We start from the raw sequence: 25,691 nt of genomic DNA, 5'->3' as shown, positions 1-25,691 counted from the left end.
CAGGAAACCATCACTTTACCCCTCCCCAGAATATCATTCAAACAGCCAGGCAGTTTGCTATGCCCAGGATCTGCTGACCCCAGGACCTGAGGACAGGTGCCAGAGTGGTGTGCAAACACTCAGACACAGAGGGCTCCTGTCCCATCAGAGCAGATCAGGCAGCAGCACTGCTCCCAGGACAAGGGCAGCCATGCAGGGCTCAGCAGAGACCAGCCACCCATGTACTTTGCTCCTCTCCTGAAGATGCTGGCATCCCTGGGGTCACAGCAACTGGTTCAAGCAGTAGCCCCAGACTGCACCAGATGATGAGATGCCAACATTTCTTGGCAGTTCCTGAGCAGCAAGTCTGAGATCAAGAAAGCTTGGGGTTTTTTAATGCCACACAATTATTCCACCAGCCTCTGTGCGGGTCAGGCACTGCTGCTGGAGACACCCTGAGCTCTGGTACCTTTTGCAATGACTTAGTCCCCCTGGTGCTGGCACTGAGCAGTTACTGGGTGGAAATGTTTCAGCTTGCACCCTTCACTCAATGGGAAGGGTTTCTGACCTGCCTCAGTGAGCCCTGCTATATTAGGCAGCCACATTCATACCCTGACCACCATACCCACTGCTGCAGAAAAACACTGGGAATGGCAGCCATGCCTCCTGCCCTGCTGTCACTGCAACACCAGGGACAGCAGCCATAGCACTGGAGCAGCCCTGCTGTGTGCCTGGAGCTCAGAGAGCAGCATACCAGGGCAGGCAGCCCTTGGGCTGAGCTCTGTGTGGGGCCACTGCTGCCCTCTGAGCCTTTTCCCAGGGATAAAAGCAGGGACAGCTCTCAGTCAACAGCACCCAGGACACACAGCCATCTGCCCCTCTGGTCTCTACTTGGTGCAAATCAGACTTAATTCCCACCCCACTTCTCCAGGGAAAGTCCAGAGCCATCTGCCCAGTGCAGATGCTGGAAAACAAGAAGCTGAGGAGCAGGTTTCAGAGTTACTCCATCTCATTTCTGACCTTTTCTATCACACACTGCAAAAGAGGATTCAGTTTTGGGCACTGAAGGCATTGCTGTACCAGGTGGAGATGGCACAATTGCAGGTACCTCTCCCTGCTGGATACAAGCAGAGAGCTTCATGGGGCAACTAAGGGCCACGTTCTACCTGTGTGTGTATATACAGGCTGTGCACCACTGCTCCTGAGGCACTGGCACCAACAGCAGGAGGTGAACTGCTGGCTGAGCAATGGTTTAGGAACATATCCACTCATCGAGGCTGCTACTGGACAAACGCTTCCAAGAGATGTTATACTTTTAGCCCTGGGACACTACCCCTGCTGGGGCCCTACTGTGAGCTCCAGAGCAGGGACCAGGAGCCTTTCCCCCCAGCAGCATGTTGCTCAAGGGCAGCTGGCTCCCATGATAACCACCCAGCTGCAAGTTCCTCCACCCTGCCCGTCCATGGGTTTTAACCTGAGTCCTCCATGCTACAGGTGTTCCATTTGGCACGAGCCTTCCAATGTGCTCAGGTTCCCACCTACCTGCAGAGTGCTTCTCCCAGCCAAACCAGACCTGCTGCAGGCAGAGCCCCCCAAGTTCTGCAGATTCACTGCAGCATCTGCTCCTCACTCCATCAGTGCCACGGGGAAAAGCATGTAAGTATTGGGACAGCTCCTTCCCATAGGACACTTAGCAGAGTGCAAGCCCAATGCAGACCTGGGTACATATATGTCTAATGTAAAGAGAGATGCTTTTTACCCCCACAAGATGGGGCCCTGTGGAACTTCTCCCATAAGAAAGCAGCACCAGGCAGGTCCAGCTACTCTCTCCCAACACCAGGTATGTCCAGCTACTCTTTCCTAGCACCAGGAACCCTGCTCCAGCTCTAGGGCCTCTTCTTGCCAGCCCATCTTCCCTGTCTCCTGCCAGAGCCCCTCTGCTCATATGGGCGTGGGTTTTGAAGGCTTTCAAACATCCTCCCCAAATCCTCTGCATGAGCAGCCACTGCAGAGACAGGCACTCACTCTCCAAGAACAACTGTCCTGCAGGACAGCACTGAGGGAATGTTGGGTTCTTCTCCACAGCAGCTCAGAGATCACCACCAGAGGTCTTCAAAGCAGGCTCTTCTGTGCCCACTTCTTCACAGGCAGACAGGTATGGAAGGGATACCCACTCCTCCAGTAGACAGAGGACAGTGGGGGCTGCACTGCCAGTTTCTGCAGCTCTCCAGAACACACAGCCTTAGTGTCCAGCATCCAGTCTCTTCCCAGGCCCCACACCTGGCAGAGCAGAGCCTCTTGCTCTGAAAAGGGCACATATGGCTGGCCAGGCAGTGAGCGTGGGGATGCTGAACCCATGTCCTCCATGGGGTTCTCTGAGTCTGGCTGGAGCAGGTGAGGTGAAGAGCTCAACAACTGCTGCATGCAGCCTGGACCAGTCCATGAAGGGAGGGAGGTGGGGGATGAAGCTGGCTTGGCCAGGCACTGTCTGTGCATCTTCTGCTGGTGAGGCCCCGCACACCCAGACTGCCCCAAAGATCCATCAGGGAGGTCACCAAATGCTCCCAAGGTTTGCAAGTGAGAAGCCCTGCTGGGGTGGGGTGGATGAGGTGGAAAGGCAGGCTGGAGAGTCCCAAAATCCTACCTGCAACCAGGAGTACACGTGTGATACCCACTGGTTTCCCAGCTTCACAACCTGCCTGGTTTTCCAATGCAGACCTGGGTGCAAGTCCCAAGGCACCATGGCACGTGGTCCTGGGGTGGAACTGAGCCCACACCCTCCAGGTGGGTTGCTCACCCTGGGCACTGCAGCAGCAATGCTCTGCACTGATCCCAGCACACAGCAGAGGAAGGAGGCAGCAGCTGAGAACAGGATGCTGGCACTGCTCTGTGCAGCCTTATGGCAGACTGGTTATTTTATCCTTGAGTAGTATGATACTTTGTCATTTGGTTTAAGCCAGCAGCTCCCATGATCAGCCAGCCACCATCAAGAATGATTTGCCAATTAACTTTGTGGCAAAAGGATCACCTGCAACAACCCTGCAGTTCCATGAGCTGCAACCAAACCCAAAGATAAAGTCAGCAGGAATCCTTTGACAGAGAGAGATGGGTCCCTGTGTGCTGGCAACAGAGAGCTGATATGCAGGCCACAAGAGCTTCTCCTGAGTTATCAGAAGGGGGGACAGTGCTTGTTGGCAGAGAGGGCAGAACCAGTGCCTGCAAGGAGGAACCAGACAAACTCGAAACAGGGAAGATGATATTTCCTCCAAGGCAATCAAAACAGATCAAAACACAAAAACAGATGGTCAGGGAAGTTGGAATTTTCCTTCTTGACACACTCTTGTGTCCAAATTCACTGCTGCTCCGGAAGATGCATTGCTTTGCCAAGGGGTCTGCAGGCAGAGCAGGCTGGGTGAAAAAACAGCTCTCACCACACAAAAATCTGGTCTGAAGAGATCTGCAGTTCCCTCTGAATTTAATCCTCCAATCTGCATATCCTCAACAGCATCACTGCAGAGTATGGTCCTCTGGAAGAGGACAGGCTGGACCCATCTCTGCCATCAGACAGCCCTCAAAGTCCTGAGAGCAAGGAGTCAGTCAGGGATGCTAAGGCAATTCTTGATGGGTTTTAAAGCACCTCACTAGATCATCATCAGTCTGTGAGAAGGGTCAGGCCAAGGAAGAGGAAACCTTGAGTTCTGTTCATGAAGAGAGAAGACAGGGATGGGATCCTTTGGTCTCCATGGGGTTTCAGGAATACAAAGCCCAGGAAAACAACAGACCTTGAGTGGGCGGTGTCAGGCTGGCAGCATGATGTCAGATGTCTCACAGTGATCCAAGATGGAGAAGACATGGAGGTAGGAGACTCTGAGCTGCTCCTGCAGGACAGCCTCTGATGGATATCTGGAGATCCACACACATGAGAGGGCCAGCTGCCAGCACATTGCACAAGTAGCCTTGGGAGAGTCTTTCAGAGTCACCTAATGCCTTACACCCTGGCAGGATCACTTCTACCTACCCTCCAAGAGCAATGGGCTTCTGGGGTCCTTTCAAGAACTCCATGCAACAACAGCTCCCCACAGGATCTTCCAGTGCTTCCCTGCCCTCTTAGGAAGATTCGCTTCTGCCAGACCTGGATCCTTTACCATGATTTCCTCCTGTTACTGACCGTCCCACTCGAGGAGAACAGAAAAGGGTTTTTTACCCAGAACTGCCACATTACCTTTTACACATTCCAAGACTCACACAGCTCCTCGGGCTCCCATCAGCTTTTCCTCCCCACCATGTGTACAAGGTGGCCATCTTCCCAGATGCTTTTCTCTGTGGCCTCTCATGTAAATCCACAGAAATGCTGTGCCCCAAACTAGGTACAGTGTTCAAATGGAGGTCCTGCTAGCAGTGAGGACACCACCAAGAACCTCATGCACAGACCCCATTTACCATCCTCCCATCAAGTTCAAAACCCTTGTTGAAAGGTCACAGCTTCCAAAACCAAAAGCAGAGGTCTGATAGTCTTGATTATGTTACATCCTTGAAGGTGAAAAGCAGGGAGGAAGAAGGTGCAATATGGCTTTGAGATGCAATGGGTCTCAGCAGGCTCTGGGCATCAAAGTGAGAACTGTGAGGAGAAGATCCTGCCTGGGGGAGGTTAGGTGCAGCCCTCTTGCCCACTCCAACCCTCAAGACGCATGGGAGGATCAGAGGGGTCTGACAGCTTAGCACCAGGACATGCCAGGCACCCTCCCAGGGCAGTCAGCAAGGGTAGGATGGCCACAGCTCTGGGAGGAGCCAGGTTAGTGCTTCTGCACAGCCACTGGTCCAGCACATGTGGTTAGAGGTGTCCCATCACAGAAACAGAGCAGAAAGCAACTCTGCCAGGCCCCTCCTCACCACAGACCCACCCTGTGGGTAGGTGGGTGAGCAGGGAACACATCTCTGACAGGGACACTGGGTACATCAAGGACATCAGGGCTTCTCCCTTAAGGGCCATGGGGGGCTGAGGAGCACTCTGGGCAGGTGTATATACACACACAGCATAGCACTGGCCCTGCCTGCCCACCGCCACAGCAGTGACACAAGTGCCAGCCCACGTGCCAGCCCAGCCCCTGCCACGTCAACGCAAACTGTCCCCATGCGCCGCTGAGCCAGCAGCTCCTGCACAGGAACTGCCACCACCTGGACAGGCTGCAGGGGCAGGAGGCAATGTGGCACTTGCCAGATCCAGATGTCATCACAAGCATATTGCTCAGAGCCAAACCCTGGCAGCTGCCTGCTCCTGAGGGCAGGGGCTTCCTCCCGCTGACCCCTGGGCAGGGCAGCCAGCTCAGCCTGTCCCCACTCCAGAGGACCCATCAGAGGGCAAGTAAGTGGGTTGGAAAACATCCACTTAATGCTCTAATTTGTCTGTCACCCAAGGGTGACTGCAGCAGCAGCACAAAGCACCCCATGCCAGCTTCAGCCCAGCAGGGGGGTGGGAGCTGGAGCTGCCTGCAGAGGAGGGCACTGCCCTGGGGATGGTGTGAACCCAGAACTAAAGGAGAATGTTTTGTTTTCAACTTCCACGGAAACAGATGGAGAAACTCGATATTCAACTAAAAGGAAAAAAAAACGTTGTCAACAGAAAGCTAAAAATAGGTTTAAATTGAATTAAAAAGAGAAAGAGAGAGAACAGAAAGTGAATGAATAAGAAACTAAAACACACCTGTGCCAGGAGTTGCATAAATGAATCAACAATATCAGGATGATCCCTGGGCCCTAAAATATAATAAAGATGTAACTTAAGAGAAAAATCATACAAACAGCAACTCAACATCATATAGTTATGTGATACAGAAAGAATTTACAAGTGAAAACAGGAGTGTAAGGGAGGAGGGGTGTGTGGGGAAGGGGATGGGCAACATGAGCAGTTTGAAGCAAGTTAAAGAAACAAAACATACAAAAAATCATGAAACTTGGAGAACCCAAGAACAGAAAGAAACTGCAAAGGAAAGGGTCTAAAGCCCCAGGGTCTCCAGCTAGCACCTGGGTGCTGCAGAGCCAAGGAGGAGATCTTCATTTCCTTGGGGAGGAAGAGAAGGAGGAGCAGGGGCTAGCTGAGCATCATCTCCACAAGGAGAATTATAGCTTTTGCACTGTGGGGACTGAGCAGGTGTCTTCAGAGCACTGTTTGGTCCTGGAAGGTAACTGCAAGTGAACGACAACACCTCAGCAAATGCTCGACAGGCCTGGCTGGGCTCAGGCGTGCACATGCTTGTCACCAGCGTCAGCTGCTCAGGAGACCCTGGCACAGCACCCTCCCACCCCATTCCCAGAGGCTCTCCAGGACAGTGAGTCCAGGACTCTCCTGGAGGTCTCCTCCAGGAATCCTCATGGGAGAGAGCAGCTCAGTGCCCAGAGATCTCTGTGCCAGCACCACTCACCCTACCTTGGCATCTGACTGTGCACATTCACTTCTTGGCCCTTGCAGGCTCAGGCATGCCCCCCTTCTCCTGCCACACGTGGGCTCAGCAGAAGGGGCTCGCCCTGCTCAGAGCTGGCCCCCACCCCAGGGGACAGCCCTGGGCACACACCAAGCTGAACAAAGCCTGAGCAAAGCTCGCATCCAAGCGTTGGCACAGCTCGGACTCTGGCCCCTCCCTTTTGCTCCTGCAGACGTGCCCGCTGCTGCCTGGAGGCATCGCCAGCTCCCCAGCACCAAGGAGGCAAAAGGGCTCCAGCACAGACACATCCACACGCCACTGGCACGAGCAGGGACCTGACATCCGAGGAAGCCTGGCTTGCTTGTCACTGACCCCAGTGACACCTCAGCACAGTGGCATTTGCTCGGACCGTGGTGTGATGATGAAGCAGCGCTCCTCGTGTCTCTCCCCCCACCTCTCTAGACAGCTCTGAGCCTTGAGCTGGGGGACAGCATCACTCTACCTGGCACCCAGCTGTGAGCAAAGGATAAGACCCATTGGGGGCCACATGTGCTAATGCTGAAGGACCAGATCCAGCAGCTCCAATGTACATTTATCTGTCACAGGGCAGGTCACTAAGATGCTGAGGGGAGCCATGGTGCAAAGGAGCCTGTTCTAACCCTGTTTGCCTTTTGTAGGGTGGGCAGTGAGCCAAAGAGGGGCCCCTGCCCTGCAGGAGAACACCAGCATCCTCAGCATCACAGCAGGGACTCGCTGGCCACCAGTGACTCTGAAAAAGTAATTTCCCAGCTGTTCACACACACATTCTCCTGCTCATATGAGCACTTGATTTCAGGCCACTACAAGCAGCAGTGGACCCCAGAGAAGCCCTGAGATCTTCCTGTGGGCATAGCCTCCCTGCCAGGCTGGACTGCAGCTCCAGATTGACCCTTGCTGCATGTGATATCCAGCCTGGGCTGCTGTAACAGTACAGAGGCCCAGAGCACCCAGGGGTTTCCTGCTTCTGTTGCCTGCAGGGAAGGTACCCACCTTCCAGGGGTTGGGATGAATCCAAGAAACAGAGATGGCCCCAATTAGCTTAGCTAGGAGTGAGAACAGCCATTCCTGGTAAGACGCCTCCAGACTCCATGCATGCAAAAGCCTGAGAACAGCCCCAGCGCGGAGACGGGCTGATCCTACGTACCTTGCTGGAACAGGGTCAGTGTGACTGAGGTAACGAGCAAGAAGAGGGCCTTGATGGGAGGGAAGTGGGCAGGCTCATGGGCAAAGATGTGAACCAGCTGTAAAAGAGAGAGAAGGACTGAAGGTTCTGCTGGCCCCACACATCCCCAGCTCCCAGGCACGGCTCCGTACCTGCCGCGTGAGTTCGATGGCAGAGACCTGGGGTATGGTGCTGTACATCTGCCCCAGCATCTCACACAGCTGAGGCACCATGGGGGCAAAATCATCCAGGAGGGTCTTCACAGACTTCTCAAATATGGCACAGACAGACTGTGGGAAAAGAGACTGCATGAGCAATGGGCATCAGGAGACCTCTCCCAGGGCTTAATGGATGGGTCCCAGGGGAGCGAAGAGGTGGCACTGGGGACAGGGACCAGCCAGGCAAAGGGCTCAGACCTGCTCTGATACTGGTGGCCTGCCCTCCAGCACAGGATGCTCCCAGTGACCAGGAAACACCCTTCCCACTGGTCTGGAAGGGTCCCCAAGGGCCGGGGAGAAATGGCTGGGGGGATGTTGCACATGGGCATTACTGGACTGAACAAATGGACAAGCCCCAGATGATACAGGTCCAGTTCAGAACAGAGCTGTTCTGTTAGGGAACACAGGTAGGGTAGATCCCACCTCCCTGCTCATGGCAGGACCTCAGTTACTGGAGAGAAGCAGAGCTGATGGAGGAACAAGACAAGAATGACTTGATGCTGCTGGTGACAGCAAGCAGCACTGGTCCAGATAACCCAGCAAGACATCCCTCTCACAGGCCATCACCCAGAACTTGTCCTTTGTTGTCCCCCACTCAGGTCAGCAGGCAGTATACAGGTGAAGCCTGGTTACCTCCACCACCTGGGCATCATTCAGCCACTTGCTGAGAACCTTCTGTATGAGCTGGAAGACTTGCTGCAGAACCACCACCACCTGTAAGGAATGAGAGACACTGAAGAGAATTGGCTTCTCTGGGAAAGGGAGACTCAAGACTAAGCATGGCCTGGACTCAAACATTCAGGCACCACCCCTCTCCAAAGCTGGACAGTTTTTTTTTTCTGAAGCAGCCTGGCACTGCTCACAGTTGGCAGGTAGCAGCCAGGCCACCCTCCAGAGCAGCACCCAGCCAAGAGGCATCCAAGAGGCAAGTCACCTCTGTCAACCTCAGGAGTGGTGGGATGAGCTGAAGGAGCTATTTTGGCTGGAATAGACTAGCACCACCCTCTTGCTGGCACATGCTGCATTCCCCATTAACCCCCCTCTCGTGCAGTGAGTTGTGAGGCTTTGGCCAGTCTGTGGCAGAGAACTTGGAACTATTGCTCTACTCACTGGGTTGGGTCCTTGCTGCACTGGCAGTTTTTTGACCTCGGTGCTTTCATGGTCATCATCGTGGTGGCTGATGTCTAGGGTGGTGAAGAGGTTGGAAAGCAGGCCCAGGATGTGGATGATGGCCAGCCTGTTGGAGGGATTGGGCTGCCAGGGAAAATAAAGCCAAAGTATGACACAGACTGCACTACTCAATCATAGTCACGTCTTTGGGATGCTGAGGAACTAGAAGTGCAGAGGCAAAGTGCCAGAGAGGGGTTCCCTGCACTGCACTTTCCCTTGAGCCCATGTTTAAGTGTGCTGCTTCAGCACAGCAGCCCCAGAGCTACAGCCAGCAGGAGAAACTTCTGGATGGAGGCAGCACCCAGGCACTCACCGTTTCATCAGCCAGCTTTTCCAGCTGCTGGATGTAGGGGGTGATCAGGGAGTGCAGGTTCTTCAGGATCTCCTCCACTTGCAGTGCAGAAAGCAGGAAACCAAGAGCCTGCATCAGCCACATGCACTGGCTTGTCTGGGACAGAGAAGACACAGCAGGGCAGGTCAGTGCCTAGCCCACAGCCCATGCTCTGACAGCTGCCAGGGTCCCAGCTGGGTGTGCTGCAGCTCCTGAGCTGCTCTGTCTGGGTCCCTCTAGGTGCATCTCACTGCAGGAGAGGGGAACAGCTCCCTAACAGCTTCTGTTCCCAGGGAACAGGAGCTCTGGCTTCAGCACACCTGGCCTCTTCCCAGCACCTGCCAAGGAAAGACCAGCTGGTGTCCAGAGATCTCCATGCTGGCATCACTCACCCTAACCTGGCACATCCTTTGCACAGCCTGTCACAGCCACCCCATCCAAGTCACAGGCAAGACTGGGGCTAGGTTCCTGTACTTATCTCCCTTTTTCCTCTTGAAAACATGCCTGTCATCTTGGTATCCTTGGGTTTGGAGAGACTGGGAGCTGCTAGAGTTAAGCCTCCTCCTCCTCCCTCTCTAGGGGACATCCCCTCCCAGCACAACCCCAGCCTGTGTGGGGCAGTTGAAGCCCAGCAGCACAGTGAGAGGCAGCCAGCAGGTTCTCCTGATCCTGCACACCATGGATGCAGTGCTGAGCTCTCCTCTGGGGACAGCTTTGTGTCTTCAGCTCAGCATGACTAAGGGGGCTTGGGGGGGCAAGGAGAACCAGCAGAGGTGAGAGTCAGACTCTCTTACCTTGTGAATCTGCTTCATCAACACCTCCTGTCAAAGGTAAAGGGAGAGGAAAAGAGAAGGGTGAGTACTGCAGAAAGGCCCTTCCCTTCCAGGAGGAAGGACTGACAACAGGAGGTAGGATTGACACAGGAGGTCAAGATAACTAACACCAGTGTGGGCACAGACAAACATTGTGTGCTCCCCACAACCTGCCACAGGCAAGAACTAAAATTCCTGTCCCCTGAGCCAGCCCACTCAGCCACCCAGCAAGGGGAGCTCCTGGCTTGGCTGGGCTCTGCAGCAGGATTGCTCAAGGAGTCAACCTCAGCCAGGGTTTCCTTATTCCAGTGACAGCGTTCCCCAGGCTCTAAAAGCACAGATGCTTTTAAAAGCCCTTCACCTGCCTCCTCCCATGTATGTCCTGGCAGCTTGCCCAAGTCTGGACCTTCTCCTAGTGCCTCAGGACTCTGAGCCCCATTTGTCCCAAATCTTGAGAGTCAAGAGGAACATGGGACAAGCTGCCCCAGCACTGCAGGGATCAGCTCAGGCTCCAAGGAGAGGGGCCTGCCTGAACACCAGGGCCCTGCCCTCCAAGATGCCCAGCAGTGGCACTAGCAGTGTGCCAGGTGCACAGGTGTTCCCAACAAGGCAAACAAAACCCTGGGGGAAGGACAGACACACACATGCAACCCCAGCAGACCCCTTGGCAGTCATGTCTGTCAGTGGCTGCCATTTCTGCATTCACAGCAGGACACAGGGCCTGCCATATGGGTTTACTAGCCTATAAAAAAAACAGGCAAGAAATCTGAGCCAAGCAAGATGCCCTGAACTGCTCCTTTGTCCCCCTGCCCTGTCCTTACAAAGGAAAAGGTGTGCACAGAGCACATCCCAGGTCACCACCACACGTCCAGCACCCAGCTCCTACCTGTGACACAGCAACAATGTTGGCAGCATAAGGTGGCAGGTCGTACTTGCACTCTCGGCAGATCTTTTTCAGGGTGGAGACACTGGAGATGGAGAGCTCAGGGTTGCCCAAGGCTTGCAGCACCAGTGGTAACACGTTGTTAATCATAACAGGGTGATCAGCCAGCCACTCGGACAGGGATCCTGCACACACAGATGGGGTAAGACTGCAGGACGGCACTGTGGTGTTACATTTTATTTAAATGGAATGCTCTGTCTCACCCCTTGAAAATGTACAGTTTATTCCAAGCCTGTGATCCTCCCCTGAAGTCCCATGTAACCCCATTGGCCCAAGTCTGATTCCGTGCCCACTTTGAATCTCCCTGTTAAGCTGCGCAGGGAAGAAGAGCTCTCTCTTGGCCCTTCTCTCCCTCTCTCCCCCTCCCTTCTCCCTCAAAAGCCATGCTGCTCCCGGGGGTGGGACCCCCAATAAACCCTCATCTAATCAGCACCCTCAGAGCCGTGTGGAGTCTCCTTGCCTGCTGCTGCCAGCGAACCCTCAGCTTAGGGGGCTCCCCAGGGACTCCCTGGGAACACAACACACAAACAGCAACACTGCACCACAGGTTCTTGCTCTCTGCATTCCACGATGCCCAGCTTTGCTTTTCAGCACTGCTATGCTGGGCAGATGTGGTCTCGGGGGGCTTCCCCCCAGCCCACTCACCGATGGTGAACATGACGGTGTCGGCAAGCTGCACGTTGCTGATGCTGATGCGGGGAATGAGGCCGATCAGCCCGGGCACCACATCCGAGTAGTTCACATCAATGGTCTCAGCAATGGACTGGAAGCCATAGAGCAAGGCCTCCGTGTGCTGCCAGGGTGGGAGAGGCACTGTCAGAGCCATGCACTGACCAGGATGCCCAACCCTGCCCCAGCTCCAGACACCAGCTCAGCACCCCCACAGTAGCTGAAGAGGCTGATCCCTTGGCAGAACTAAGGACAGGGAGGCAGAAGACCTATTCCTCTCCACAGCAGAGCCTAGAGAGCCTGTTTGTGTGCTGGCAAGGTGCTCATGCTCCTCACCTCTGTCACATCCCTTTGCTTTCAATGCCCCACTGAGGGTGAGGACAGGTCCCTGAGGGCTGGTAGCTGTCAGCCTGGCCCCTGGGTCCCCTTGCTCACCTGCCACGTGGATGGCTGCTCTGTGTTGGTCAGGAGACGTCCCAGTTTGTCATAGAGGCTGCTCAGGAGCTCAGCACCCAGCATCTCATACACATACATCAGCGTGTCAGAGATGTCCACCCTGCAGAGAACATGGGTGTCTCCAAACGCTGTCCCCAACCCGTGCACACAGCTCCAAGTGTGGACACATCACTTTCTCTCCAGGGCACAGGCACTGCTCATACAAGCACACTGTCCCAACCAATGGAGTGATCCTATGGCCTCTTGGGCAGAGTAACTGGTGCTGTGCCAAAATTTTGCCAAATGAGCCAAACCAGTTCATTTTCACATTACCACCACAGCCAAAACAGCTCTTGATGGAAGGAATCTCCTCTGTGTCCCTCCTTGGCTCATCATACAGCACTCAGTCTCCAGGGTGGCAAAATGCTGCCCCTGCATCCTCACCTGCCTGACAAACAAATCCAAATTTCCCACTTGTACCTGTATATCCGAAACTGCTCCTTCTCATCTGAAGACCAGAAGCCATACTCCTCATCAGAGGGGAACTGGGCTTTGTGCAGCAGCACATCCACCAGCTGGAAGTAGACAGGCCTGTAGACCTGCTGGTACACTGCCTGCTTGTCTGGCTCAAAGGAGAGGATATCATCCTGGAGGCAGGAGAAGGAATAAACAACACATCAGGTGTTGCAGGGAAAGGAAACTAGAGCTAACATGCCTGCTGCATAGGGGACTCAGGCCCGTCTCCCAGGGCTGGTGGCACCTGTCATACCTTGGAAGGCTGCATTCCCAGCTCCCTAAGATTCACTTGATGCTGTGCCCTTCTGCAGTGGCAGCATTATCTGGAGGCAAGATGCCAGAAGCCCCAGAAGCTGGGTGAACCCTCAAACAGCATATCATAGGGGGTGGCAGTGCCCTGCCATGTCCTATCCTTGGGAGCACTCCTAGACCAGGAGCATGCGTGCCTCAGGCTGCTGTGAGAGAGCTGACTGAGCACAGCACCCTCCTGCATGCACCTGTAATCTCAGACCGAGCTGGAGAAGCAGCAAGAGGTCGTGGGAGCCTCAGCCTGGCCTCATGCAGCAGAGGAGCTGCTGGCACAGCACTGACTTCACTCCCCTCCCTGCCCACGCTCTGCCAGGCCACACTGGACTGCAGAGGAATGGAGCTGAGGGATGAAAGGGAGCTAAAAATAGAGCACAGTGTGGTAGGGCTGCTCTGCTGATCCAGGGAACACTGACCATGGGAGAGGGACCCCACACTGGGCAGCCACTAGAGCCATGCTCTCATTCCTGCCTGCTGCAGCCACACAGCAAAGAGCTAAACAACCAGGTCTGCTGCTGGGAAGAAAAAAATTAACATGAAATTTTAATTAGTTTTGTTAATGAGAAGTGTGAGGATGGCTCACACTTTTAAGGAGGACTGGTGGCAGAAAGAGCCAGCCACAGGGCCAGCATTTCCTAGGTATGTGCCCTGCCCTAGCTGCAAGTGTAGGGCAAGGAGTGGGGACATCGCAAATCCCTGGGACCAATTAAATCCAGGCCAGACCCCAGTCCCCATGCACTGGTGCCTCTGGCCCTGCCTGGAGGACAGAGCCCAGGCAGGCTGTCCACAACAGTCACTGACCTGCAGCGTGTACCAAAAGGTGAGGGTCAAGGAGCTGGTGGTTTCGTTGACAGGGTAGTGTCCAGGGATGCCAGTGCAGAACATGATCATGTTGACCAGGGCCAGGAAACTCTGCCAGTGCTCCACCTGGTCCAGGAGGGCTCTGGGAAGCAGAGAGCATGGTCAGAGTTTCCAGCTCCTCTTCCCTGACTCGGCCCTGACACGTGTCACTGGGTCCTGGACAAAGCAGGGTGTGGGGAACAGCAGGCTGCTCCAAGCTCACTCCCCCTGCCAGGGGGCATCCCCAGCACTCACCGGGAGTGGTTCTCCCCCAGGGCCACAGCGATGCGGCAGATTCCATGCGACGTCTCCATGTCCCCGCTCTGCACCGCCTGCCGCAGCTGCTCTTGGAGCCCCAGCACGGGCGGGATGAGCTTAAGGAGGGTGTTCACGTACCTGCAAGCACAGCCTCAGTCAGTGCCAGGCACCACCTCCCTGGCATGGGCTGCCATGCCGTCCATCCCTCCTGATGCTCTCCCAGGGCTCCCGCCCAGCTCTGCCTGCTTGAAGGCTGCTTTGTGCAATGGGATGCATGCAGGAGCCCTTACTGCTCACACAAACTCTCCTTGCAGCCTGTGGCATTAGGACTGCTGCAGTGGAGCCTCTGCAAATGAAGAGAAGTGCTGAGCCAGTGGCCATCAGCTCTGGGCAAACCTCCCTGCACCACAGTGTGGAACCCTGCCTCTAGAGACCCACACCTGCCAGCAGGGCTGCCAGCACCTCCAACCCGCCAGTGCCACAACCAGCTCTGAGTGAGCTGTGCCTGTGCACAGCAGCATGGATGTGGAGCAGGAAGGCAGCGAGGGCAGACCTGTGAGCCCTTCCACCATGCCCTCAGATTGGCACAGAGGCAGCCCAAGCTGCCAGAGGGAAACCACGCAACTCCCCAGCTTGGGCACATCCCGACTGTGCCCCACATCTGGGATGGACTGGGCAGCCACGGCTGGGGAGTCCCAGCCAGGGACAGTGCTGGCCCCCGGCACATCCCGGGCTGCCACAGGCCAGTGCGGCACTGCTCTCCCACATCCCATCCTGCATCAGCCTCCCCTCCGCTGCCTGCAAGGGATGGTAACCAAGGCAACGAGAAGGAGGCAGCCAAGGTGAAAGGCAGCCCAGGGCCCCCGAGAGAGGCCGTGCTGGAGGCTGATGAGCAGCCTGCCTTTTCCCTGCCATTTCCCTGCCCGCCCAGGCGTGTTATCTGCAGCCACAGCCTGTGCTCTCTGCCCGCCCCCTACATGCAGGTGTGGGGCTAAGGATGCTTGGAGTGGGAGGCATACATGATTCCAGCTCTGCTGTGCCCACCCTGGGAAGAGATGTGAGTGCTGACAGCAGGACAGCCACACGTCCACCCCAGAGTGGCAGGGTGGCTTTTGCTATGGATGACTTAGGAGAGAACAAAGCCATTGGTGCCACCAGTGCAGGACAGAGTTGTGCTGGCAGTGGCAGCTTTCTTTCTGGGTCAGCAAGAGAAAACAGAGAAAACAAGGTGTCTACAATCCCAGTTGTCATCCCAGCATTCCCCCTGTGCTGCTGGGGGTTACCCTCCTCTTGCCCTCTCTCCCAGAGAAAACCACACAGCAAAGGGTTTATTTTTGCATAAACCATTTCCAAGCCTCTGATGCCCTGTGAGTTATGAATGTGGCAGCACGGGAACAATGTGATGATGGAGAATTTGAAAATTCAATAGCTCCTCTCCCAATGTTTCATGCAGGGTAGGCCCAAGGGAACCAGGGCAGTGCCCAGACAAAAAGCCAGAGGGAACCTTCCACTGCTCCAGTGTAAGGCGAAGCCATCCTTCCTCCACAGCACTGGGTTCACATTACCCTAGGGAGGTTTTTATGGCTTTGTGACTTTTATGACTTTTTCTGACAAGGATTCTGCTTCTCCAGTTACCATGAAACACTCACAGTGCCTGGACCTGAACTGATCCTCTGGAATCCCTGCACATCTTGATGGGATAATAACCCAACCTTATTAACCCAACCTTATCTGTTTCTAATGAAGCTCTTGGAAAACTCAAGTGAAATTCCTCTTCAAAAATTCAGCACCAGGTGCCAAGACCAGAAAGAGATGGCAGGCAAGACACCAGGCAATCCCCTATGGTCACCTGCAGTCCTGCCAAGTCCACCACTGTAGCAACACCCTGCTGCTTTCAGAGAGGAGATTCAGTGTCCAACATCCACACTCTGTAACTCCCACGTGGGCAAACACCACAAGGAGGTACCTACCTCACTCTGATGCTACCCACTGCCCTACAGGAAGGCCAAGTGGCCAAATGCCACATGCCAGCTCTCCCCTTGTAGCACGTGCTGCCAAGCTCTCCGACCCATTTAGCTGAGGGGATAATCCTCAAATGAGATGGAAAATACAGCCCAAGCCTCTCCTTTACAAATGAGATGCAACAAAATCTCCATTCCTCCCCTGCTGCAACTCAGGAGCATCCCACCACCTTCAAGAGCAGAGGTGTGCTCAGAGATGCTCCAGTTCCAGCTCCTGGCCAGCCTCCAAGGTTTCTTCTGAGGAAGGCCATGTCCTAACAGAGAAACAGCATCAAGACTCCAGCAACACACGACACATCCCCTCTCTGGGTTCACAGGGCTCCCACCCACCTGGCAGGTACAGAGATCAAACACTTTGCACCTACACATCTCTGGTGCATCATTTCTAGTAACACCTCAGAGACAGGAAACACTCACTGCTCCTTGCAAGCACGGAAATGGGAGCTGCCAGCACAGGTGACTTCCCCAAGAGCGAGGCAGCACCAGGGCCACGTGGACACAGGTGTTGCAGCAGAGCTGCCTTGCAAGGTGGTGCTCCCCTGGGAAGATGACCGACAAACTATCTAACCCTCAAAGTCAGAAGCCAAGTTCATGAGCCACTTCTGCTGGTGGCAGAAGCACACCTGCATGATCACCTCTGCAGCAACGTCAGTGAAGACAGCTGGGAGGGAGGGAAGGGGGAAAGACACAGTGTAGAAAGCACTCAGGGAACCCATGGCAAAGTGGTGAGCCCCAAGACTAACCCTCTCATGCAGCAATGCCCTAACAAACTCTGGAGAGGACCATGCCAGCAGCCCAGTGCCAAGAATGCTCCGAGCCTGCAGCCAAGGGCCTTGCAGGAACAAAAGCGAGAGACCAAGGAGGAAGAGAGCAGCTGAAAAGCAGCAGGGATCTCCCAGACTATCAACATAAGAGACAGAAAGGTCAGGAGACTCCCTGGGGGCTCTGGGAAAGAGCTGGATCCACTTTGGCTGAGCGACAAAGCCAGAGGGGTGGGGCAGCTGGCACTAGGGGAAGCAGGAGGAAGAACACATTACAGTGGACACAAGAAACAAAGGGGAGGAGAGTGCCCACCAGGGCTGGGAAGCAGCCGACACCACACGCCGCCTGGCAGGGCAGCCCTGTGACAATGCCACCGCTGTCCCCACATGCCAGGGCAGGAGCTGCACCAGGCTCACACACTGCATAGCCTTTCAGGCCAGCTGCTGCCCTGTTCTGGCCACTGCCCACACAGGAGGGTGCTCTGCATGGCTGATGATGCCTCCAGGAAGAAGGACGGAGAACAAGTACTGAAGATTCCATAAGGGAGCAGCCAGCATGGCAGGTCTGAATGGGGACAAAAACTGCTTGACAGGGTCAGCACAGAAGCAGAGAGGAAACCCCACTGTCAGTCACACTTATCTCCACAATTCACTTTGAAAGCTCAACAGAAAACTCGGCCTTTTAATGCAATCAAAGAGCAGCACTGCAGGGCCAGGCTTCTGCACAAAGGTATGGAATCATGGCCAAGGGACTTCTGAGACTCAAGGGAAATGGAAAGCAGGAAGAAAGAGTTCAGCAATTCCGAACTGCAGGTGACCTTCTCACACCTTCTCACTTTCTGCTCCAGACCTGCTACAAGGGTCTAAAGCTGGTCCCAGCTTTTGCCAGGCACAAGAAGAAACAGCTTCTGGTCACCTTCTAAACACCAGCAAATAAGGCAACCCCTCACCCCATCCAGCAACACATTAAAATCCTGATGGGTCCCTTTGTCCACCAGGATTTGCAGTCCACAGATGCAACTCCTTGTCATGGAAAAGGACAACCCCAGGCTGTCCTAGAGCTGGGGAATGTGCAGGCTGCCCCTGCCCTTAACCAAGGGGAGGACCAGGGCTCACAACTGCAGTGGCAGCATCATTCCCACCGCTGTGGAGGGTTGGAGCCTGCGCGATGTGCAGCGATGTGCAGCGATGCACAGGGCATGCACAGTGGCAGCAGCTCAGCTCAGCCTTCAAGGAAACCCTCCTCTTCAGGGGAAGGTTGCTAAGCAGCCAGGAAGGGATGTGGCCAGGGAACTGGAGATGTACTGTCCCTTCTGCAGGCATTGGTCCCAGGAGCTGACAGCAGCTCAGGCAAGGCAGCCAAGCAGACAAGCTCAGAGCCCCACAGCTCCCGTTCAGCTGCTCCCAGGGCAGCCATGGCCACAGACAAAGGATGAGTCCTTGGCTGGCACAAGCTGTTGGAGGCAAAAGGAGGGGGAAAAATGACAGATCTGGCTTTATTATCTCTGCATTTAATCAGCTCCTTGGCTGGACCAGCAGCACAAGGCAGAGGAAGGTCTCTGAGCTCCTGCTGGCAGCTCTCTGGCTGGCTGCTGAAGGTTCTGACACGAGGAGCCAGAAGCATGCATCCTCATCTGCCTCAGAGGCCAGCATGGACATGGACTGCAGCTGCTCAAGACTTCATGGTCCTTACAAGTCAACCACAGTGCAAAGCCTTCCAGGACCAACCATGAGAAACCAACAGCCTCCAACTGCTTTTGATACTCTCCCACTTCCAAACCTCATCATCATTACCTTCACAGCCAACGACAGCTAGAAAAAAACCCTGATATTTTTCCTTCCCACCCTGTTTCCCTGCTGATGTCCAGGAGCACCAGCCTGCAGCACACAGGAGAGGCTGCCCTTACCTCTGGGCATCGGGCTGGGAAATGGCATTGACCACAGCCTCCACTGCCGTGTCAAAGAGCTCCGGGTCCTGCAGAGAGGTGAAAGCTGCTTGGATGAGGTTCTCACAGTCCATCAGCGGGATCTCCAGCTGCACCCAGCTGGAGAAGCACTTCAGCACCTTCTGCTTGATGAAACCCGGGGAGTCCTGCTGCTGCAGCAGCTGCTCCAGCAAAGGGAAGACAGAGCCGCACTCCTGCGCCAGGACGCTGCGTACCTGGCCCTTGCGGTACTGCGGCAGGCGGCTGGTCTGAAACTCCTCGGGCAGCACCGTCAGCAGCTCCAGCAGCGCCAGGCAGCGCGCCCGCCCGTCCACGTTGGAGTCCTCGGCCTGGAACATGCGCACCATGTCTGCCACAGCGCAGGGCCAGGCCTCTGGCATCATGCTGAGCGCCAGGGAGGCCAGCGCCACGCACAGCCGCGTCAGCACGATCTTGGAGCCGCTGGCGAAGCGCGTGATGTGGGTGAAGAGCTGCGACTTGAGGCTCTCGTACTGGTCAGCCGGGATGTCATTCCAGTAACGGGAGATTTTAATGTGGAGAGCGCTGGCACCAAAGTACTGGATCTCAGGCACCTTGTCCATGTGGAGAAGCAGCCAGCTGAAGTGCCATGCCTGGGGGGACACCTGTGCCTGCATCAGCCATTTCTGAGCCAAGTTCTTGTTCTCGATGTTTGGGTCATAATACAGCTGATGGAGAGCCTGGAAGAGATAGGGAAACACCCTAAAGCAGCTGAGGAGCACCACTGTGGCCTGTCCTGCCTGGGAAAGGCTTACCAGGAAGGCTCACTAGGATAGAACCCAGTGCCCACGCTGTCCTGCAGCCTGTGTTAGCTGGCCTCCCTCTTCCCATTCTCAGTGAAGTGAGAGTGATCTGGCAGCAGGAGAGAACCTGCAAAGCATCCTTCCCTCCTCTCATGCTTCACTCTAGAAATGTATTTTCTTTAGTCATTTCCCATCTTCACACGTGCTGAATCTGCCTGCTTCCCTGCTAATGTACCATCACTGGGGTGGGCACAGGACCCTTCTCCCACATGAGGACTGTAAGGGACATGGCTGACCAGCACTCCTGCCTTCCACTCACACCTGCTGTCTGAAAGGTGCTGCGGTCCATAGCTTGCATCCATGAACCCATGGAGTGCAAGAGCCACTGCAGATCTTTGCCTGTCAGGTTATGCAGAGTCCTGAAAATCCACAGTCACTAAATTCAGGGATTAATCTCTCCATTAAGTGCCTTCAAAATATTCCCAAACCCACCCAGCTACTGCTGAACCAAGAGAGCTGGCATCCAGCCCTGCCTCTGCTACCGCTCCCTGTGACAGACCAGTGCTGCTTAGTCCATCTCTCCATACAGGGAAGGGAAACATCACTTACCTGCTCCTGCAGCTTTGTGAGATCTAGTTACTGCTTTGCATAGCTCAGATCCACATGAACACCTTCACACAGGCTACAAGGCTTTATTTGCAGAGGAATATTATAGAGATATGAAGCCCAACCTTAATTAGGTACTTATCCTGAGTGGGTACAGCCAGCAACCTGTGATGTCCTTGCACAAGGAGGGGAAGAATAACTACCCTTTGCCTGAACCTCCATCTTCCAGCAGTGAGGATTTCTGCCTGGCACAGCACGTTTCATTTCAAATTGCTGACTGCACACGCCAGGAGCAAGGAAAATCCATGGCACCTGTCGGGCAATCAGGCACCCGTCACACCCCACCAGCAAATCAGAGGATGATTGCAGCAGGTGCAGAGGGCTTTTTTGTGTCCCCACCCTGGCTCCAGGTTTCAAATAGCCTCCCCCCCCTCCCCTCTAAAAAGCTCTATGAAATTCTTGCGGTTCTTGTATGCAGGAGAGGATTTAAACCCTATTTTTAAGCAGGCAGAACTGGCAGCTTGGGGCACAGGAACGAGCTTCCCAAGCAAGCGCTTGTGCCTCCTGCTGCTTCCCAGCGTGAGACAGAAGAGCAGGACAATATGGCAGGAACTTTACAGAGTCGGCATTGCCTGGGCCACAATTTGAGTCACCGCTATTCAAGACTTTGTGACAGGGGAAAATGAGGATAACCTCTTTGTAAGAAAGATCTTTGTAAGAAAGAGGTTATGAAGTACGTAGGAGACAGAGTCAGCCAACATGGGCTGCAGAGGGACAGAGTCTGACCCACTAAAACATCTATCCTGACACAGAAAAGTTAACCCTACACAAGCAAGACGCAGGAGAGAGATATCTGTCCCAACAGAGCAGGCCAAGGGGAGACCACGAGCTCTCAGTAGTTAGCCAAACCTTTGCTCTCTTCCCAGTTATCTTGGATTTGGATGCAGGAAGCATCACTCAGCTGCTGGGGCAGAGGTAAGCACTGTCATCCCCCCCAAGCAAAGCAACAACTTACTTCATATAGAGCAGCAGCTGCAGATGTGCTAAAAGCTCAGCCACTCCTGGGGGTAGGAACCTGGCTCCTACCCCTGCTGCTGTGCTAAGGACTGAGTCATCCTGCAGCAGGGCTGAAGCTGGAGCTCCCAACCATTACCAGCTCAGTCTCTTGCTCCCATCAGAGCCTGCTGCTTATTTTTCTTCCCAAATAAATCTCACTTGAGATTCCTAGAATGGTGACAGCCCACTCTTTCTCTTCCCTGCTTGCTGGGCACTGTCACAAGGTGAAACGAGCACTGCCCTCTGCATGCTCCCTAGCCCAGCATCCTTCCCCACTTCTCCCCATCCTCAATTTTTACATCTCCATGCACTTCCTAATGAATTTATTTCTTCTATTTTGAGTGGTGCTACCACTTAGAAAATTGTGGGGAGAAAAAAATCCCTATGCATCATATATTACAAGGCACAATGTGTACACAGGAGCCCTGACTTCTAGATCTGCATAAGCTTTGTAAAACAAAGATCTCACCATGTGTGCAAGATGGACCTGGCCCACAGCGTTGGGTTCCTGACCCACAAACTCCCCAGCTGCTCTCCTGTGCTGGCCACAGAGCTGCTGCATGCCAGTCTCACGTCAGGGAAACTGCCAGGCAAAGCATGGCACTGTGCACACTCCAGGCACACCACAGTGAGCCCCAGGGGCAATGTGCATGCAGGGCAAGACTTGCACAGCACCACAGGTGAGTGGGACCATGGCAGGGCAGCAGAGCAGGGGCTGGCAAACATAGTCTGCCTGCTGGGAAGCAGCTGAGGGCTGCCAGTGCTGCTGGCTAAGGCCTGATCCTGCCAACAGGATCTGCTTCAAGCCAGCAGCCTCTGGTGCTGCCATGTGATCATACAACTGAATGGAGAGCAGCGAGAAACCAGGAACAGCACAACATGAAGCTGAGGTGCAAGCAGGTGCACAGAGACATCTGCACACACCTCCAGCACACACACACCTTGCACACACCTCCAGCACACACACACCCTGCACACACCTCCAGCACACACACACCCTGCACACAGCTCCATCAGAAACTCCAGCACCGGCTATGCTAAAAGATCCCAGCTGCTGCATTGTAACAATGGCAGAGAGGGAGCATTGTCATAGCTGCTCCCACAATACCTGTGCTGGGGAGATGTTACTACCCCTGCATTAAGAGCAACAGTGAGCAGTTGGGGTGCAAGAGCCCCTTCCCAGACAGGGCCAGCTTTCCAGATATGTGGACAGCTGTCCCATTACCACCATCCCAGCACCTCACCTGCTTCCCTCACATCCCACCTGTGCACAGTCCTCACCATCACCAGTGAGCTCTCTGGAGAGGTGTCCATGCCCAGCAGCACCAGCTCAGAGCCCTGCTCCTCCAGCAGGGAGTCTCTGGAGAGGTCTCCAGCAAAGGTCCCCAAGGACATGCTGGAGCCTCCACCACGGATGAGAAGGTGAGTGGTAAGAAGACAAAATCTACCAACTACCCAAAGAAAATCCTGAGGATGGAAGCAAAGCTAATGCTGAAAGCTCATGCTACAAGCTGTTGGAAGTCAGAAGAATATTCTGGAAAAAAGCATCTGCTCACAATCTCAGCCCCCTTTTGCAAGCACCCTGCCTGGGAGGCGATCAGTTGTGCTGGCTCCTGAAAAAAAGCATGGCTGTTCCTGCCTGCATGCAGGTGGAAAGGAAAGGCAGCACGTGCCCCAGGGCTACCAGCAGCACACCCCATCCAGTACTCTGCACACCATGGGAGACCCTTCCAGAGGACCTCCAAGGCTAGGCATAAATACTGGGACCGTCCTAAGCTCAAAGCAGCAGAAGAAGCCCTGGGAGCAGACTAGGCTCTCTGCCTGACCTACCAGGCACATCAGCTGAGTTCCATCCTCTGCTGGGAGCATGGGGCAGGGGACTGCAAGACCCCACGCCCTGCAGAAGGGCACGTGAACACTCAGCATGCTCCTCCTCAGAGAGGAGACACTGCCCCCCTGCCAGACCAGGCATCAGCACCAGCTGCTGTTGGACTTTAGTCTGACCACTCTGGCCAGCACCCTGGGCCCATTCGGAAGCACTGGAGATGACAAGGGGAGCTCATTAGCACCAAGAGGGAGAAGCAGAAGGCATGAAATTGGGTGACATCTAACAGGGAGGCTTTGTGCATTCCAATTTGAACGGGTGGCTGACACCAGACCTGCCTTCTCCACAATTAGACCTGTAATGTGAGAGCTGGTAAACAGCCTGGCTGTCAGCTATGCCCTTTGGCCAGGGAAGGAGCCTTCTCCAACACCAGCTCTGCTTGGCTGAAAATAATTCTAGCTTATTACAATGGCTCTTCCCTGCTCTAAAAAGCTGTGACCAAAGCCTCAGTCAGGCTTTAGTCGCTGGAGAAACATCTGCCCCTGAAGTAAGCTGCTCTGCTGCAGGGCAGCCTGCCCAAAAGACGTGGGTCAGAGATCCCACGCTGGTCCTTTGTCAGGTGGAACTGTCAGAGAGCAGTCCAAGGAGAGTTGCAGGCAAGCAGAGGCACTTGATCTTAGGCTGCACCCAGGCAGAGCAAGAGAAGAGGATCTGCTACAAGCCCAGAGCCCCCAGCTCTCACCCTTCAGAGCTTCTGCAGGGAGCCCAGTGCCAGCAGGCTGCCTCCCTCACTGCACTGCGTAAATACACTAACATGGGGTACCCTGCAGAGAGGTGTCGTGTCCATGCCATTATGGGGTGACAAGATGAGCCTCAGACACGTGGCTCTGACCCCAGAGCAGGAGCGTGCTGCCTCCTGCTCTTGGGGACTCCACGGGGAGACAGCTGCCCTCCAAGGGCCACTCTGCTTGAGCACACAGAGCTGACAGCAGGCACAGCTCTGAGCGAGGTCTGCACCGCAGCTGGGGAAACAGAAAGCTGCAAAATACATTCCTGCTCTGCTCCTCGTGGCCGAGCAGGAATACATTCCCCACACGGCATGGCGGGGGCAGCGGTGGCCACGGCCCCTCAGCAGCCACCAGGCTGCTTCCAGCAGGACCCCCGGGCTGTCCCCACCAGGCTGCTTCCAGCCAGACCCCCGGGCTGTCCCTGCCGCAGTCTCTCGCTGTCCTTTCTACTTGAGCGCGCTCGCACCGCCAGTGCTCCAGGCCTGCAGCAGCACAGCCATTACCCTGGCTCTGCCAAGGGAAGGGAACGTCATCCCTGCCTCCCCTGCCTGCAGCAGCTGGCCCCCCCGGCCCCAGGCTGAGCAGCCAGCACCCCGGGAAGGCGGCAGCCTGCCGAGGATAGCAAATGGATGCAAAATAAAGCCGGGTGTGTGCCGCCAGGCATGCTGCTCCTGTTCAAGGACCCACATTTTTCCAGCAGTCCAAAAGAAAAGGGTTTTTCTCCCCTCTCCTAATAAAAGATGCTGCCACTCTGAAGCCCCTCTTTGAGCCCAGCTTGCCCACACCAAGTCCTTGGCTGTCCAGAAGAGGCTGCAGCCTTGACACAGCTCAGCAGCTTTGGCATCACCCCCACTGCTTCACTGCCATCAGCCCTCTGCAGAGCACAGCGTGGTCCCCAGCAGGGACACGGGCTGTGGGACACACATGCACTCCCAGCAAGAGTGGGGAGGGGCCTGAAAATGCAAAGGATGAGCAGGACCAGAGAGAAACCCTGGAGATGCAAAGCTCAGGATGAGTTACAAGGGTGAGCCAAACATCCCTGTCCACTATCCCTTGCTTCTACCCAACACTTCCATGATGGAGTACACAAGCAATTTGAGAGAGGAATTTCTGCTGGAGCCCAGGCACCAATCCCATCCATTCCTGTACCATAATACATCACAGCTGAGATGAGGCACCAGTGATGGCCCTTGTGGAACTCAGACCAGCACTGGACCACAAGACACTGCCCTCTCATCCCATCACCACCACACCACAGGAAGCAGCCATGTGTTCAGCCAAGGTTGGCTCTGGCTGGAATCTGCTTCTGCAAGAACATGTGCTTAAACATGTAACAAGGTGACTCCCTGCTTCTCCCAGTTCTGGAGGAATCTCTCCTCCTAAGGCCCCCACTTACCATCCCCAGTGTGGCTACCACATCTCACACATGCAGGCTGCCTCCAAGGCCCCAGTGGTCAATCCACTACCAGACAGAGGATGCCATTCCCTCACCCTCGAGTATTTGTAAATCTCTTGATCAGGTTTCTGAAGACAGGCAATAGCCTTCCAAAGAAACCAGATGCACTTGATTTCTCCTGCCCATCCTCCTGGGCAGAAGGCAGCCCCAGCAGCTGCCACATCCCCGAGGCTCAGCATCTCGGAGGAGCAGTGATCAAAGCCATCCCTCTCCCAGTGCGGTAGGCTCCGGATGTCAGCTCCATGACACCCCGCCTACCCATCCTGCCAGAGAGACTCTGTGCATTCATCAGGCATCTCCAGAGAGGCACACGGCAATCTGGAAGGCCCAGAGATGCCAGACCGCTAATGTGCTAGGGAAAAGACGTCAGTGAA

General features: G+C 55.0%; 1 protein-coding gene across 3 annotated transcripts in view; it reads right to left on the bottom strand.

Annotated features, from left to right (window-relative positions):
* IPO13 (importin 13) overlaps nt 1–25,691 on the bottom strand; it is a 30,568-nt gene that overhangs the window by 1,636 nt on the left and 3,241 nt on the right. For 2 of the 3 annotated variants that reach the window (XM_039711459.1, XM_039711458.1), the window contains exons 2-15: nt 18,787–19,523; nt 14,095–14,235; nt 13,801–13,942; nt 12,658–12,824; nt 12,178–12,298; nt 11,719–11,866; nt 11,017–11,198; nt 10,113–10,139; nt 9,301–9,435; nt 8,928–9,071; nt 8,451–8,531; nt 7,752–7,889; nt 7,582–7,678; nt 5,681–5,733 (exon numbers count right to left, since the gene is read on the bottom strand). In XM_039711459.1, the coding sequence (XP_039567393.1) occupies nt 5,681–5,733; nt 7,582–7,678; nt 7,752–7,889; nt 8,451–8,531; nt 8,928–9,071; nt 9,301–9,435; nt 10,113–10,139; nt 11,017–11,198; nt 11,719–11,866; nt 12,178–12,298; nt 12,658–12,824; nt 13,801–13,942; nt 14,095–14,235; nt 18,787–19,523 (2,313 nt within the window). The remainder of the gene's footprint in view (nt 1–5,680; nt 5,734–7,581; nt 7,679–7,751; nt 7,890–8,450; nt 8,532–8,927; nt 9,072–9,300; nt 9,436–10,112; nt 10,140–11,016; nt 11,199–11,718; nt 11,867–12,177; nt 12,299–12,657; nt 12,825–13,800; nt 13,943–14,094; nt 14,236–18,786; nt 19,524–25,691) is intronic. The other variant, XR_005627679.1, reaches the window with a different exon arrangement.

The sequence above is a fragment of the Passer montanus genome, unplaced genomic scaffold (genome assembly GCF_014805655.1).
Source record: "Passer montanus isolate IOZ18808 unplaced genomic scaffold, ASM1480565v1 scaffold25, whole genome shotgun sequence".
Taxonomy (NCBI): Eukaryota; Metazoa; Chordata; class Aves; order Passeriformes; family Passeridae; genus Passer; species Passer montanus.
This window is presented reverse-complemented; position numbering and strand designations above follow the sequence as displayed.